Raw genomic sequence first — 15,166 nt, forward strand, 5'->3', positions numbered from 1 at the left:
AGGACTTGTTGACCTTATGTAAAGTTATCTCTTTGAGAAGCTCTTTATATTACGTCTGTAGTTGCTACAGAAGTTGCCCAAACCTAGCAATAGGCAGCATGCCCTGGTGCAATGCATTTCTGAAATTTGGCCTCTAAATGGGTGTATTGACTTACTGCAAAGCTGACATCTAGAACAGTACAGAAATAACGATCAATTAAGTGAATCTCCATCTATTTAAAAAGCAGAAGTTGATGTATTTTACATAAATGTAACATGCGCCAGCTTATATGAAATATGGGAATTCTATTATTCCATGCAACATCGTACTTTCTATACTGATTGCTATTAAAAATAGTAGCCTTCAGTTAAAAATATTTCTTCTGTAACATCCACACCTTATTTGAGTTTATAATTTTTTCCTTTCAATACCTGTTCTTTGCGTGTTACCCTCTTTATTTCACCTTAAACGGGAACATTTAGATATTGTAAAAAACATTGGGCTGATCTAGTATATTCAACCTAGAACATCGCTCAAGTGACACTACCTGATATTTTGCATCTGGTGGTGTTCTTGGAAAAGGCAGACTCGAGCAACAGCAAGTTATGGTTGCTGTCTGCTTGTGTGAATGGCTGACTCAGCAGCATGGGGATAGTTTGACTTTGATAAGACAAAATCCTACTATTACGCTTCTCCTCAGGGATAGCTGCCCTTCTCCATCAAGAAGACAGCCATTCAGCTAGAAATTTACCACAATCACTTTACTAGTTTAAATTTCAGGTGGGACTAGAATTGATGGTGTTGAGGGCAGAGGCTCAGAGCCTTGAATCTTTATGCTTAAGTGAGTTAAGCAAAACGGCTGGCTCTGAAGAAGTCTCTGCGTTTCTTTTTAACAGCTAGACAATAGGATAAATGAGGAAGGAAAAATGCAGTCACTATTTGGAGGTGGGAAAAGACATTTAAAATCTTTTAATGATGAGAAACTGGATTCTAAATTATTCAATCCTGTTGAATCTTATCTGTGTGTTTGTGTTACTATGTGATTGGCTTAAAAATAAGAAGCAGTAAACATATAGTTTCCATAGTAAGTAAAATTGTTGAAAAGAGCCTTAAATCTAAGGCTTAATCTACTATCTTGTAGAGATTAGATATCAATATATGTAGTAAACTGAAGTTGCACCTTTTTGTATTTAAGGAAAAACAAGTTCACTGGGATTAAAAGAAATAAAGCAAAACCAACCGGCACTTCCTATTAAGTGCCTGTCTCATGACAGATACTGATGCTCCTGTTTATATTCTTTCAGAAACCATACCCCCTCAGCTGGGTAGCCCACAGCTCTACAGAATCTTGCTTCAGTGTGTGTTCATTCGCACAAGAGATCAGTGGAACTTTCCTAATGCTATAATAATGTTCTTTGAGATATGTCTGTCTTTGAGATGCTGAGTATTCTTCACATTTTAAAATTGTCTAATTTGCTTTGCTTGTAAAACATTAAAAATGTTAGTGCAATGGAAGAATATCAGCAGAATACTAACATATTTAATTTTTATTTTATTTTTAATATAGTAATAAGTTCTAGTATTTTACCAGACTACTGCAGGAACACATTCTCATTTCAGTTTCTTCCCCAGCAGGTGTTTTACCTGAAAAACAGAAAGGGGAACGAGTCAACAGAGGGAAACAAACAAGTTGTCATTCAGTTTAACTGATTTTGTTGTTGTTGTAGTGATGCGCTTAGAAAGCTGTGGGAAGTTTCAAAGAGAGTGTTAGGGTAACTGGAGCTCCTGCTTGCACTGGATTGTTAGTTTTGTATTCTGGAAAATGTAATGTTTTTGAAGTAGTTCATGGCTTTTGTGAAGCAGAAATGTAGAATAGTACCTTTTTTTCCTTCTTTTATTTTTTTTTTAATGGAAGGAAGAGGATATTTACTGTTTAGAGCACTACTGTGACCTGGAGTTATAGGCCATTGTGAAATTTGGGAGATTTCTGGTGGTGAGAAGATATCATCATTTTTCATCAGCATGTTGAAAGTACATTTTTCTCTGTCACCATCTTGCTGGTAGATGTGTGAATTTAATCTCTAAAAGAAGTGGCAGGAACTAAAAGGACATTAGTCTTTGTAATTCCAACTTGTTTACTCCGCCTTTAGAGCATCACCACTGATGAAAAGGGTGCAGTCTTATAAACACAGCTCTTCCTAGCACTCTGAGGGATGGCTGCTATTCATTGCCTTTAATCTGAAAATGGGTTAAAATCACTATATGTGGAGTGTAAATGGATGGGCATCTAATGACCCAATGCCATCTAGTCCCTATTATTTTCTAGTCTGTTTATGAGTGCATATATGTAAGATAACATGAGAGAGAAAAAAGTAAAAGCAGGTATTTGGTCATGGTGTCTGCGAGAGTATTTATCTATAATGTACCCAACTTCAGTACCCTTCCCAGCGGAGAGGTTTTAGAAACAGTATCTGTATCTCACCCCACAGTTTACCAGGGAAGATATGTTTGATTCTGTAAGTGATGGGCATGTTGTCTGGCATACGATCCAGCTGAAGTATCCTCACAGTGAAGGTCTGAAACAACCAGTTGTATGCAGTTGAATCAAACGAACTCAAAAGAAGACAAAGAAGTGGCAGGCATCAAGCTTTTGCATTGCTTTCACTGAAGCTGGATGCCTAAATGTTGGTGACCTTAAAAAACTTTTTTTTTGTTCATGACTCTCAGTTACTAGCTTCACATAGGAGTTGAAATTCTGAATATTTCTAAATGCCAAATTTAATGTAAGTTCTGGTAGTTTTTATGTTGCTGTGGAGCTATTATGTGCTCCACTATCAGTGGAACCTCTCTTATTGTTTATTTTTCTTCAGAGTAAGGATTCTGTAGATAATCAAGTGAGCAAATCTCCCTTTCTCAACTCCCCAGCTCTGTCTGGATGCCTTCAGTTTGTAGGTGGTGAATAGTGATGACTGTTCTTGTACTATGTCCAGACAGTATGAAATGGGTAATAGTGGCTATGCAATTGGTATTATAGTTGCTTCTTGGTTGAAAATAATTAAAGTACAGAGTATCATTAATGTCACTTCATCCTGGTTTATGTTTTTCTCTTCAAATTTCTCCAAGTCGTAGTACAGCATCAAACTTAAAAGAGGACCTTTCACAGGACAGGACAATAGTTTCTTTAGCATCTTTTACGTAGAGATTAGCTTGCTCAGAGGCTCAGAAAATATGGTGTAAGGCAGTGATTCATGTTTGAGCAGAGGGGAGGACATGCTGAAATAAAAAACAAGAAGTGAAAATTTAATAATATAAAAATGTGCAGCGAGCAGTTGTGGAACGGAAGAGATGAAAGAAACAAAAGGAATAATGAAAGAAGCAGTTGTAGTGGAAAGCTGTCATGGATGGTAAAGGTCAGGGTCAGGTCCTAGATGAAAACTGTATTAGAGAAAGCAAGTCAAAAAACCTTTTATGCTGACTTGCAAATTTGAAAACATCCATAGCTCACTAAAGACGTTTAAAGAAGGCACAGTATCTTTAATGTGTTGCTCGGGTCAGAACCACTTTTTTTTTTTTTTCAATGACATTAAATAAGAATGTTTTAGTGACATTAGATGAATGCAACTCTTGACGTACCTCAGGATGACTTTTGCTGTTTTTTTTTTTTAAATTATATTCACACGTTTCCCATTTTTCTTATTGTGTTAGTTGTCTTTTTAAACAAAGCAAAACTTAACGTGAAATGAGTTAACATATCTGTTTATCTGAAAGTTCTTCATACATTTCAGAAAATTTTCCTTTGGAAGGAAAGAAGGGGCGGAGGGATTTGGGCAGAGTAGCTCAGTGATATCTGATAGAACTGGGTGCAAACTCATGCCCTGTGTGCTTTGCAGCGGTCATGTTTCCCGTGAATAGCATAACCAAAATCAGTGATGTATTAATCCATAGCGGCACTGAGCTAATACGATCATCTTGCAGGTAATGTATTACTTGATTGCGACTGGTAATGTAAGAGAAAGAAGTTTGGAGGCCTCTAATAATCATGATAGAGAACTTGGAAATAGAAATTCAATGTGTATGGTTCAGAATGGGAAGAATTGCTATTCAGGGAAACGTGATTAGGAGAATGAACATTTTTAAATCAAGTTGATATAGGATAGCACAAAGAATAATTTTTACCCGCTTTCTTGCAATGCTGCTGTAGTATGGGAAAACCATTCAGAATAAGATCATCTTAAATAGATCTACCAAAGATAAGTCATGATAATCCATAATCAGATTAGCATTTCTAGATGAGCAGCTCTTTTTTGTTCACTGCTTTTGTTGGGGATTACCAGATATTGTTTCATTGTAAGGCAGCTGTGTTGAAGCTATTGACTGAACAGCTGTTGCTGGCTTCATTCAGTGGTGGCTCCTCACTTTAAATGCCTTCCAGAGGTCTGAAGTGTTATACTTTGCCCTTTACCATGCATTTAAAAAAAATAGCGTGGTGAGTGTGACATTTAACCTGAGGGTGATAGCTTAGGTGTACTAAACAACAGACTTATCTTTCTTGTTGTGGTCAAAACAGTAACTTCTCTGAGACACCTTTAGCTACATAAATTGTTTGCAATACTTACAGTAGGTTTCAATTGTATTGAATTGTCAAAGATGTATGATGATAACAAGGGTAACTGAGTGATCCTTGTGAAAGCATTGCTTCTCAATGACTGTTGCCTTTCCTCTTGCTACAAAGAGGAGCCCAGTTATGACTTGGCGAGACAAGGATTTAAAATCTCTGAGCTACCATGGTGTTAGGAAAAAAAAAAGCCATTCAAAAATTTGCCTTTCACATGCATCTGCATTTTCTCAGCATTTTGGCAGCTTGATGAACTTGACATTTATAACTGTCTATTTATATTGATTTATCTTCATGTATGTAAGAATGCAAGCCTTTGTGTATAAACCACTGCATGGAGAGCACAGTGGTGCTTATTGCTGGACATGTCTCCTGATTATTGAGCCATTTCATCTGCCCTTCTACCCAGGTGCAGGGGAGAGAGACTAATTCTTACCTTGGTTTTTAAGCGTGCCTGTCTGAAATTGGTTGAGTCTTACGTGAAAGATATTCCTCAAGAGTATGTTATTCCTGTAGGGATTTTTTTAGTCCACCGAGAGAGACTCATTGTGGCATAGGACCAAGATGTAGGCCAAGTGGAAATACAGCAAAGTGATTTAATAGAAAAGGTAATTCCTATTCAAACTGGATGGTCCCTTATTCATTTCCTCGGATTATCATCAAATTTATGTCACCAGCAAAGGAGCTTTATTGAGTTTCACAGATATATTCCTTTTGCTTTCATTGTCATTAGTTGGCACACTGACATTTTCATATGTGTCTCAGCTAATGCCTCAAAATTACTCCATCTACAAATGTAACAATTGAACAGATAATTTTAATAAGATTCAGCTTGACTTCAGACTGCACTCCTTCCTTTCTTTATAGAATGCAAATTGTAACCTGTTTTTAAAGCCGTGCAATGCAGTGAACTTTAATGGGATTTGACAACATCATATTAAGCACAACAACTACGCATAATGTACCGAAAAATTGGACGTGAAATTGGAAACATAGCTGAGAACAAAGTAAATTTACATGGTTTGGTAGTTTGAATGTCTGATATCATATTCTCTCATGCAAGCTCCATAAAAAGCAAGGGATTTAACAATGGATATCAGCAGAAAGTGCTTTTAAAGTTAAAGCTGATGGATGGCTTGTCAAAAAAAATAATTGCATTGGTTGGAAAGTCGGGATGCGTGCTGAGGGGGAGAGAACAGGATATACAGAGAGGATGATGGGAAGTGACAGTGGTCTGTCAAGAAGCAGTGGCTGCCCAGAGAAGTGTGAAGCCAGAGCTATAAGGTGGCAGAGTAGAACAGGCTGTCAGAGCGGGAAAGTGGCTTTAATACCCTGAAAAGCAAAGGAATCCGCCTGTCAGCCTTGCTCAGCCGTGCTGAAAGAGGAAAAGAACATGGCATAAAGTTAGAGACATTAAATGGGAAAAAAAGAGAGGCCAACGAAAGCCGGTGAGGAGGGGTGGTGAGCTGTTATGTTTTTAAATAGACAAATGACACATTTCTAGGTGCAGCAAAAAAGCAAACTGTCTAAGAAATTTAGAACTGATTAGAGGCTTTTTTTTGAAAAAGAAATACAAGATGATCAGCATCTATTTCTGGCATTTTAAAATGTACCACATAGCCCTGTGACTTTCCCTTCACTTCCATCTTGTGTAACTGTACTGGCCCATCACAGCTCTGAGACGCAGAAATGGTTTTGTTATGGAAGCAGCTTGTCTTTATTTGTCCCTGTAAGCATTTGAAGAACTTGGTGCTTGAGCCAAAATTAATCATTTCAGAGGTCTCTTTTTAGCCATTCATAAGGTATTTGCTTGTAACCTAACCAAAGAGTTTTTTATTTTTTCTTTTTAAATTGAGATTAATTTGGCTATGCATCGTTAGCATTTATACCTAGTATTATTGAAGTGCTACACAAACAGCAGCACCTATTGATTTAGAAGTTTTCCCACAAATGCTGGAAAATTTGTTTTAGATTGTAGAGAAAAATTGAGTAACTGTCACTACAACTTTTTTTATACAAATTTATCTTTTCAAATGCAGTTCCTAGTAATCATGTTACAAATATTTTAAGACGAAATTAACAAAAAAAAACACAAACTAAAGCATTAAAAACATTATATAGTATATATAGATGTATATTTGGGTATGATGTATATTTTGCTGTATAAGAAATGCATTAGAAACAGTCTATACTAAACTATTGCCTTAACTTTTGTGAAGAAATATTGTCCACTAGATAAATGCAATTAAAAGCAAGTGCACAGACATTCAGAAAATGGATTGTACATGTTAAGTTCTGGAATACATCTAGATCTTGAAACACACTGTTTACAATGGAAGCTGCAAGTAGATATTGTTAGGTAGATTTCAGCATCTCTTAGGATTTGACTCAGTTTATAATTGTGTTAGAAGTTATTAAATACAATCAAATTTCTGGATGTTGTTTCACAGAGCTTGTTCTGAATGCTGCTAAGGCTGTGTTTGAAATAAAATGTAAGTTAGCAGTTTTCACATGCAAAAGGAAACAAAGGTCACAGTTTTTGATTATAAGCACTTCTAGATTTTGGCTTATGTCTCATTTACAGTGACAAGCTAATTCAAATAAGGACGTATTAATGCTTCAGCCCATACATATTTTCATATTTTATTTCGCAGTGTGTTGAATGAGAGAATTCATTTTCCATGTACAAATGCATATCATCTAATTAATAGAAAACAATTATGTCGTAATTGTAAGATAGAGGCTAAAAATCCATATAATTGGTTATTCTCACAGGATGCTGACTCCTTCTGTTAGTTTGAATATCACATGTCTGAAAATGTATTACATCCTGAAGTAGAAGGCCACTAGTTTAAGAAAAAGCTGATGTATGCTTTGGTACAAGTTCTTTGTTGAAATAACAGTAGGTAGACTATTGAGAATATATTTGCAAAAAGAAAAAAATCTAGAGTTTTGCTAGGAATTTTAAGCCTATTTGAAACAAAAATATGTATATTGAAAGATAACATTGTATACATTTGAAAATCAGCATGCTCATTATCTTTTGGCAACATATTTAACATAGAACGTCTATGTTTTGGAATTGGGTGATGGCCCCAACTCTTAAGGTTCTTAATGCTGAACCTAAGGGGAGCATGTTGTTTTTTTTATGGGTGCAATTTAAAATTACATAATGAAAAAAAAAATAATATGAATCTTCACTTCTCCCTTCTTACATTAGTACCTAACGTAAAGTTGCAAAACTAAATAAATTAGGAAATTACAGCAACTCGTGCCTTTTATGTCTGGATATTTTGTGAGCTTCTAAATAGGAGATGATCTTACCTTTTCTTTATCCAGGCAATTTTTTATACCATTTTTTGCTGGTGCATGTGAATACATTACAATATGTATCGACTAAGCAAATGCAGGCATAAAAAAGCTCTCTACCTGGGCAAAATGAAAAAACAAACAAGATTCCAGCAGACTCTGAATAACAGCATTTGCCTGCCAAATAAGGTACTTGCTTTCTGCCCTTCTTTAAGCATTAGAAGTCCTAACTGGGAATGAAAAAAATGTGATAAAATGTGCCATATTTGTAAGACATAAAACAGCGATGTTAGAGATAGAACTGCGAACCTGTGCTTGCTTTTCCTTACTCCTTATAGATTCAAAAAACCTGTGCTGTTATTTGGAATATAGTGTTTTGTGTATTTAATAGCTCTTTTGGTTTGCAAATAACACCTCTTTGTGTCACTGCGTGGTTCCAGAAGGGTCACTGGATTTTTACAGTTTAAAGAGATTGCTGCTGTTATCTGTAAATCTATTGCTTGGACAAGAATGGGATTGCATGATATGATTTAAAACAGTATCGCCTGTATTTTATCATTTTCACAAGGAAATGACCCCTTACCTTGTACAGATTAAATAAATAAATAAAACTTCTACTACAGAAAGCAGTAAACCTTCTGCCTTTGTTACCTCAGGAGTATCTGAATAAAATGTCTTATTAAGCAAGATATAAGGGCAATGAAGAGAAGTGTAAATCATATTAGTTGACATCTCAAGCTTGGAGCACCATATGTAGTGCTAGTAGTTATCTGTTTAGTAAAATGAATTTAATGAGAAATACAAATGCAGGTATTTAGATGGCTACATTTTGGTAACTTAGATACCGGCTTCAAAAATTGGGTAATAATGCAGTATCACAGTGTTGTAAAGTACACGGGGAAATGCTGAAATCACTTTTTCCTGTCTGCAGCAAGGGAGCACATAAAAATATGGCAGGTCTTAGTGAAGAGGAGCAAATACTGGAATAGCTTTTGTAGCTCCAAACCCAAAAGGGATTGGGGTTAACTCATAACATTGGTCATATATGGAGATTGCATTCATATTTAACTAGCATGTCCCAAGGTATTCAGTCACTGCTATGTGCTCACCTAAAAGGCTTGAATGCCAAAATCAGTGGTTAGGCTGAACTCTGAGAGGCCTTGATATACGTAATTTTGTAGAAACGTTGCATGTTTGTTATCTCGTGTAAGAATCCTGCTTATTTATAGGCAAATTTATTTTTTCCTTGTAAATTCCATTGACAGTGTAAAACTTGTTCCTTGGGATGTGTATCTTCTAGCCTGCTGGGAATCAATTTTCCAGACAGAACTGATGTTGGACCAAGATTAATATTGAAAATGCCCGAAGCCTCCATTGGTCTGGCTTTCCTGCTGATGTACCCACCCAAGATCCTTGTATGACTTGCATTTTCCAACATTATATTGATGAATTTCTATAATAATCTGTGGGATGTGTAGTTGCTTGCAAATAAGAAGTAGATAATTTAATTTCTTGTTTGAATGACTCCTGGTCAAATTATAACATGTGACACATCAAGCAATTTAAACCACATACGTCAAAGACCCCGCCTCTCATATCTCACTTTCTAAGTCTATGTGTACTTTGTTCTTTTCCTGAACCAAGTATACTAGTGGTGTCCAGGCATTGTTGGGATTGACCAAGTGTATTAGTCTTCCTGAAGAAAACATGAGAAAAAAACAAACAAACAGTAACATGAAACCTGATTTGTACGTCTTTTTGGCTTTGGTAGGGAGCCAGAAACTATATAGAAAACCCATATTCATGGTGATCTAGTAGGCAGCAGGATTTTGAAGGCTTTCCAGCAGACTTCCTTTTGGAAAGATCTTGGAAGAGAATAGTTGCGTACTTTGCCTGACTTCAGGTTTTCACATTTTAGAAAGAAAGGATGGGAGGAGATGGCACTAAACTGTCTGTCTGTATCTGGGGTAAAGGATCAGGTTAACAGAAGTATGGAATGCTAATGGCAGGAGGTCTGCATGATGCTTGAACCTGGGTCTGTTGTCCTTGCAGCCTCAGGATCTCCAGACAGTAAGCACTCCTCCTGCTAATTATTACTGCTCAGGATTTTAGTCAAACTTACGGATCTGACCTCACATGAAGTGTTTTATCACATTGCGAAGTAGCAGTAGTAGGAGCTTGCTTCTTTTCTTTTTACTTTCTGAGAGAAATTACCTTTGCATGATGTGCAATGTTCTCTTTTCCCATTTGAGTTATTTAATGGGAAGTGGCTAGACTTACACGACGTGGGGTAATGTTTTTATAATAGAAGGAGCTTGGGATCAGTTTGTTGTAGTGAAGGGTGGTTTTTAGACCTTGGTGTAGTTATTTCTTTTTGTGCCCCTAAAAATCTGGGGGTGGGGATGCCTGATGGATACATGTTAGCTATTGACTCATCTCTAATCTGAGACAAGAAACAATAGAAAGAATCTGTTGCTTTTGTGGGTGGCTTTAATAAACTTCAGGCATTTTTTTTTAACCTAATACCCAGCAATGACAAAGGCAACTTAATAACATTGTTTGCAGGCCTGTTTGAAATATTAGTAGAGGGGATCGAAGCTGTGTGAATTTGTTCAACCAAACGTGACTGTAGCCGCATAAATAACAGATACTAACTTCCTTTTCTTTATTGAACAAGTCACGTCCTGAAGGCTTCTGTAAGTCACTATGAACCAATATTCTGCTTAGAAACTTGTTTTATTGTAATATAACTTTATATGACTTAAACCTTGTCAAAAAGGTCATGCAATCCATTCCTATTTTTGTTCCACTTTTTTTTTTTTAAACAGAAGTGATTTTTTTTTAAGAGTCCTTTTGTAACAGAACTGAATTTGCTATGCTAGATGCTTCTCCCACTTTTAGTATCTCTTTATTCTTAATACAGCAAAATGTTTTCTCGGGATAAGCATGTGCTCTCCTCTTTTTCCCCACTGGGAGCGTTGTGTCCCCCCTCTTTCCCCCCTCCAAAAAAAAATTTCATGTTTCCTTCAAGCAAGTGAGGACCCTAAAGATACAAGGGCATTGAAAAATAGAAAACTGGTCAAGATGGATGGCAAAAAACACCACGCATAAATAAAGTACCCCCTTCTTTCTCCCCTTCTCCCCCCTCCCAAAATGAACAATGATTGTGTGGTTGAAGACCTGGCTGAATAAGTGTGTCAGGTACTGATTGGAAGAATGATAAATGGAGTGACCTAACAAAGGATTGACTTCTCCAAAAGACAGGCCTTTTTTAATGGATGGAAAGGGAGGAAGCCTCATTTAGAAGGGAAAGGCTGTTGGCAGTGCAGATATGACAAAGGGGAAGTCGACAACCATTGATTTACGTTCGGGAATGACAGTTGAAAAATTCAACAATAATCATGACAAATGAGAAGCGATGCAGTCAGAGGAAAAAATGCCAATACGTTAAGCCTGAGAAGAAATGCCAAGGTCACAAAGAAAGGTTCCCAAACTTCTGCTTTTGACAACCTTAATGGAAATATTGGAAAAGATGGGGTACAGGTTAAAAGGTATGGTTTGGAATGAGGAATTGTAGGCGATGCTAATTAGAGTTTGTTCTTTAAAAGGAGGTTGTGTGTGTTGCCTACGGTAGTGTTGAGGCAAACTGACCATTAACAGACTGTTATCCTCCAGAGTATCATTTTTTTCTCAAGGAACTGCTGAAATAAATTAATAGCAACAGGCAAACAAGCATGCTCATTTTAAAATATGTTGCTGTTCACTGGATGAAGCAAATCTGTAGATTTTTACCCAGGTCTTATGCATACTATATAACTTATTTACTGTGATACTTCAAATTATTTTTTAAAACAAGATTGCAGAAGATTTAGGCTGTTGGGTCAGATCTGAACAAACCAGTCTGGCATCTGAAAGCTCTTACTTTAATAAACGCAAATCTAAACACAGTAGCATAATCTTACATTGAAGAGGTTTTTAAATAAAGGGTCCTGTTTATTTTTTTTATTTCACTTTGTTGAAGCAATGTTTATGGAATGGGCAGATCATGTGTATAAAATATTTTTTTTTTTGTAGAACATTAGGTTTACCTTACATTATTAAGTAATTTACAAACCTGGAATATGCAGATAGTCACTAGTGTGACGAAATGTGCAGGTCTCTGTTTACTTGGAAATCTTAGAAAATAATGCTGGTGCTAGAAACATGCCTGCCTACTGTATCCTAGTATCCTAGGAAGGCAGTGAATGTCAAAAAACTGTTTAATTTGTGTGATATTGAGTGGCATGAATTGCTTTCACATGTCTTAATTTGCAAATATTCCATGCTATTGATTTAAAAAAAAATAGATTTAATCCTCCCCAGCAACACCACTTTTAGATTGGGATAAAAAGGGAAAATTTCTTAATTAGAAGGAATGATTGGCTTTATAATAGCTCATTATCATAGTAGCTCTTTCAAACTAAACTCATTTCAAACTCCTGATTTGTAAAGGGTTAAGCCTTTGTAAAGGGTTAAGCCTTCATACAGAAGTACTAATTTAGCATGCAGTGGTCATTTTAATCTTACATGTGCTGAAGAAGGTTATACATTTAAAAACAAATTTGAAATACAGCCTGGGCAAATAATAAATAAATGGGGAGTGGAGGGAGGAGTGTGTGTGTGTGTGTGGGGGGGACACAAGGAGATGAACAAAATAGCCCCAAAAGATTATAAATTGCTAAGATCTGTTATTTGAGGTAAACCCGGTTCTACAATGGGGTTTTACTAGTCCACTTATACCTGGAGCTGCAAAGTGGAATATAAGGAAACCAGCCTCTTTAGATTAAACATTTTCTAATCAGCTTTATCACTCATCTGAATTTATCTTATTTGAGGAAAATGCCAATATATTAGCGAGCATATATGATACACAAGGTGACCCTACCAACTTAATGACATAATACATTATCCTTAATGAAGTCAATATCTTGTCTTTTAGCTGTCTGTCTATTGGGGCGATTAATTGCAGTGTCATTAAAGTTAGCTCTCTTTTCATTTGAGCTTGACAAGTCGCATAAAACTAATGTTCTTAGTTATCAGCCACTGGAATAGGATGGAGGATGGAGGAAATTGTAGGACAAATAAGGGGGTACTGCAACAGCTAACTTGAAGGAATTTTTCCAATGACTGTTTTCCAAGCTTTCTATTGCCAACTCTGCACGAATAGTTAAAATGTTTGAAACAGAATTATCTGGTTTGGGGTTTTGCTTCTGTGTATTGAGCTTGAATGAGATCGTAATGAACAGCAAACTATCGGAAGCCACTGTGTTATTAAGACATCAGGACTGAAAAATTTACAGAAATAGCCCCATGAGTAAAGTTAAATGAGATTACCTATCTGAAGTTAATGCAATAAACAATATAAAAATATGTATTTTTCTCTTACTGTAGAGCTTCTTATTTATCAGAGTATGAAAGAAATATACAGCAATTTAGGAAACGAGTTTATGTGAAATAATGGGTTTGCATCTTTGATAAGCAAGACTCAGTCACTAGTGATGATAGCAATGAAGCTCTGGTGCCCAGTGCTAATTGTAGCACAAAAGCATCACTCCCTGCCTTCCCCCTACCTCTGAAACTACAAGACAGGATGGCTGTAATTTACAGTGTGTTATCTTTGTCTATAGCGGCAAGATGATATGAAGTAAATCAAGGTACGAGTAATGAAAGACTGAAAATTTATTCCTTGGAGCACACTTTAAAGTGTAGTATCTGTTATAGTGGCACTGCCTGAAGACCCTGAAATGAGACTTGGATGAAGGGCAATAAAGAAGCATAGAGGCTCATGTTAATGTTGTTTGTCTGAGGTTAGTAATTGGGTTCCACTGATGAGTTGTGTGAAGACAAAGTGAGAATCCTAGCAAGTATTGTAAATCTTACATTGTTGGAACAAGAAGCAATCCTAACAAATATTGATCCTTCCTGTGCCCAGAGGCGAGGAAGAAAGCAGCATGCTGCTGAGCCAGTGTTGTTTCAATAGCACCAATTACCTTAGTGAGGCTAGTGCTCTGCATGAAATCCCACCAGGCCCACAAATTGTGAATTATCAATGATTAGGCTTTTTAGATATATCCCCTAAAATCATGCCAGGTTAGCTTTCTGTATCAATTCTCCTTTCAGTCCCCAAAATGTATTTCTCAAGCCTTTATTTTCAGCTTTTAAAATGCTCTGGATAGGTTTCCAGTATGTCTTATGCACTTAATCGTTTCCCTCTCACATACAATCAATCCCTCCCCCAGGGCCACCCCCCCAAAAAGAGAAGGGGCGGATCTCCCAGCACTTGAAAATATTCTTGGCAATGTTTAGTGAAGGTTTGTTTAACTTGTATTTTTTTTGTTTTGTTTTTGATTTACATTAACTACTTGAAAATACATTGAGACAGGTTTAAAGGCTTATTTTAATAAAAACTCACTTTCTGCACCTCAAACTTCTGTGTACTTTTGATTCTCAATTCAAATTCCTCCTAGAGAAAACTCTCAATCATTATTATGCAATTTACAAAATTACAGTGTGCTAAAAAAAATTGATGTTTGACTCTAAATTCATATGTAGTTAAATGCCTCTGCTTCCTCACTTGCTTTCTGTCTCATCTCATTTGGGGTTATCTGTCCATACAGAGTGAGGCTGATAAAATGCTGTATGAAGGACAGACTTCTGGTGGTGCAGGAGGTGCCAATACCAGTCTGGAGGTTCAAACCTGGGATGGAGCATTGTGACATGGTCCTGTCCTGGAGAGCCTGGGGCCACTGGGGCAGAGAGAGGGAGAGTCTGAGGTTGGCAGCAGGCACAGGACAAGATGCTTCTCCTGCCATTTTCTAGTTTTGTGCTCTATCTACTGGATCATGCTTATGTCTTATAGGGTACTTGTGATTATTGATGATTTTAGAAGCTTTACAGAAGACATACTGACAGTCTCAGCTACACCGAGTGAAAAGGAAGGCTTATTAAGGTAGTACACTAAAATATATAATTGATGCTGCTTTGTTACTTGATGGGCAGACTGGGAGGTTAGCTCCTAAGCCAGCCTATTCTCTGGGGGGATACACTGCAGTGTGACAGACCTCCTGGCAGAACCTCTCCTCAGAAAGGACTCATCTGTTTTGTGCAGAGGAGTAGCCTACCTCTGCACTACTTCACCTTTTTCTCCACTGCTGCCAATTTTACTTATACCTTCTCCCACATTACCTTTCCTGTTTTTCTTATACTTCCGAGTTTTCATCGTG

General features: G+C 36.8%; 2 protein-coding genes across 11 annotated transcripts in view; both read left to right on the forward strand.

The window, feature by feature from the left end:
- The window catches only part of LRMDA (leucine rich melanocyte differentiation associated), a 668,732-nt gene that overhangs the window by 278,207 nt on the left and 375,359 nt on the right, over nucleotides 1–15,166 (forward strand).
- The window catches only part of LOC308197317 (uncharacterized protein), a 296,269-nt gene that overhangs the window by 230,458 nt on the left and 50,645 nt on the right, over nucleotides 1–15,166 (forward strand). For 8 of the 10 annotated variants that reach the window (XR_013952802.1, XR_013952803.1, XR_013952804.1 and 5 more), the window contains one exon: nucleotides 14,803–14,892. Coding sequence is in view for 2 of the 10 variants with exons in the window: in XM_080597574.1 (XP_080453700.1) it covers nucleotides 14,561–14,716; nucleotides 14,803–14,892 (246 nt within the window). In the remaining 8 variants the exon portion in view is untranslated. Of the gene's footprint in view, nucleotides 1–14,560; nucleotides 14,717–14,802; nucleotides 14,893–15,166 lie in introns of all 10 variants that reach the window. The other 2 variants (XM_080597574.1, XM_080597573.1) reach the window with 1 other exon arrangement.

This window comes from Anser brachyrhynchus (assembly GCF_964034855.1).
Source record: "Anser brachyrhynchus genome assembly, chromosome: 6".
Classification (NCBI taxonomy): Eukaryota; Metazoa; Chordata; class Aves; order Anseriformes; family Anatidae; genus Anser; species Anser brachyrhynchus.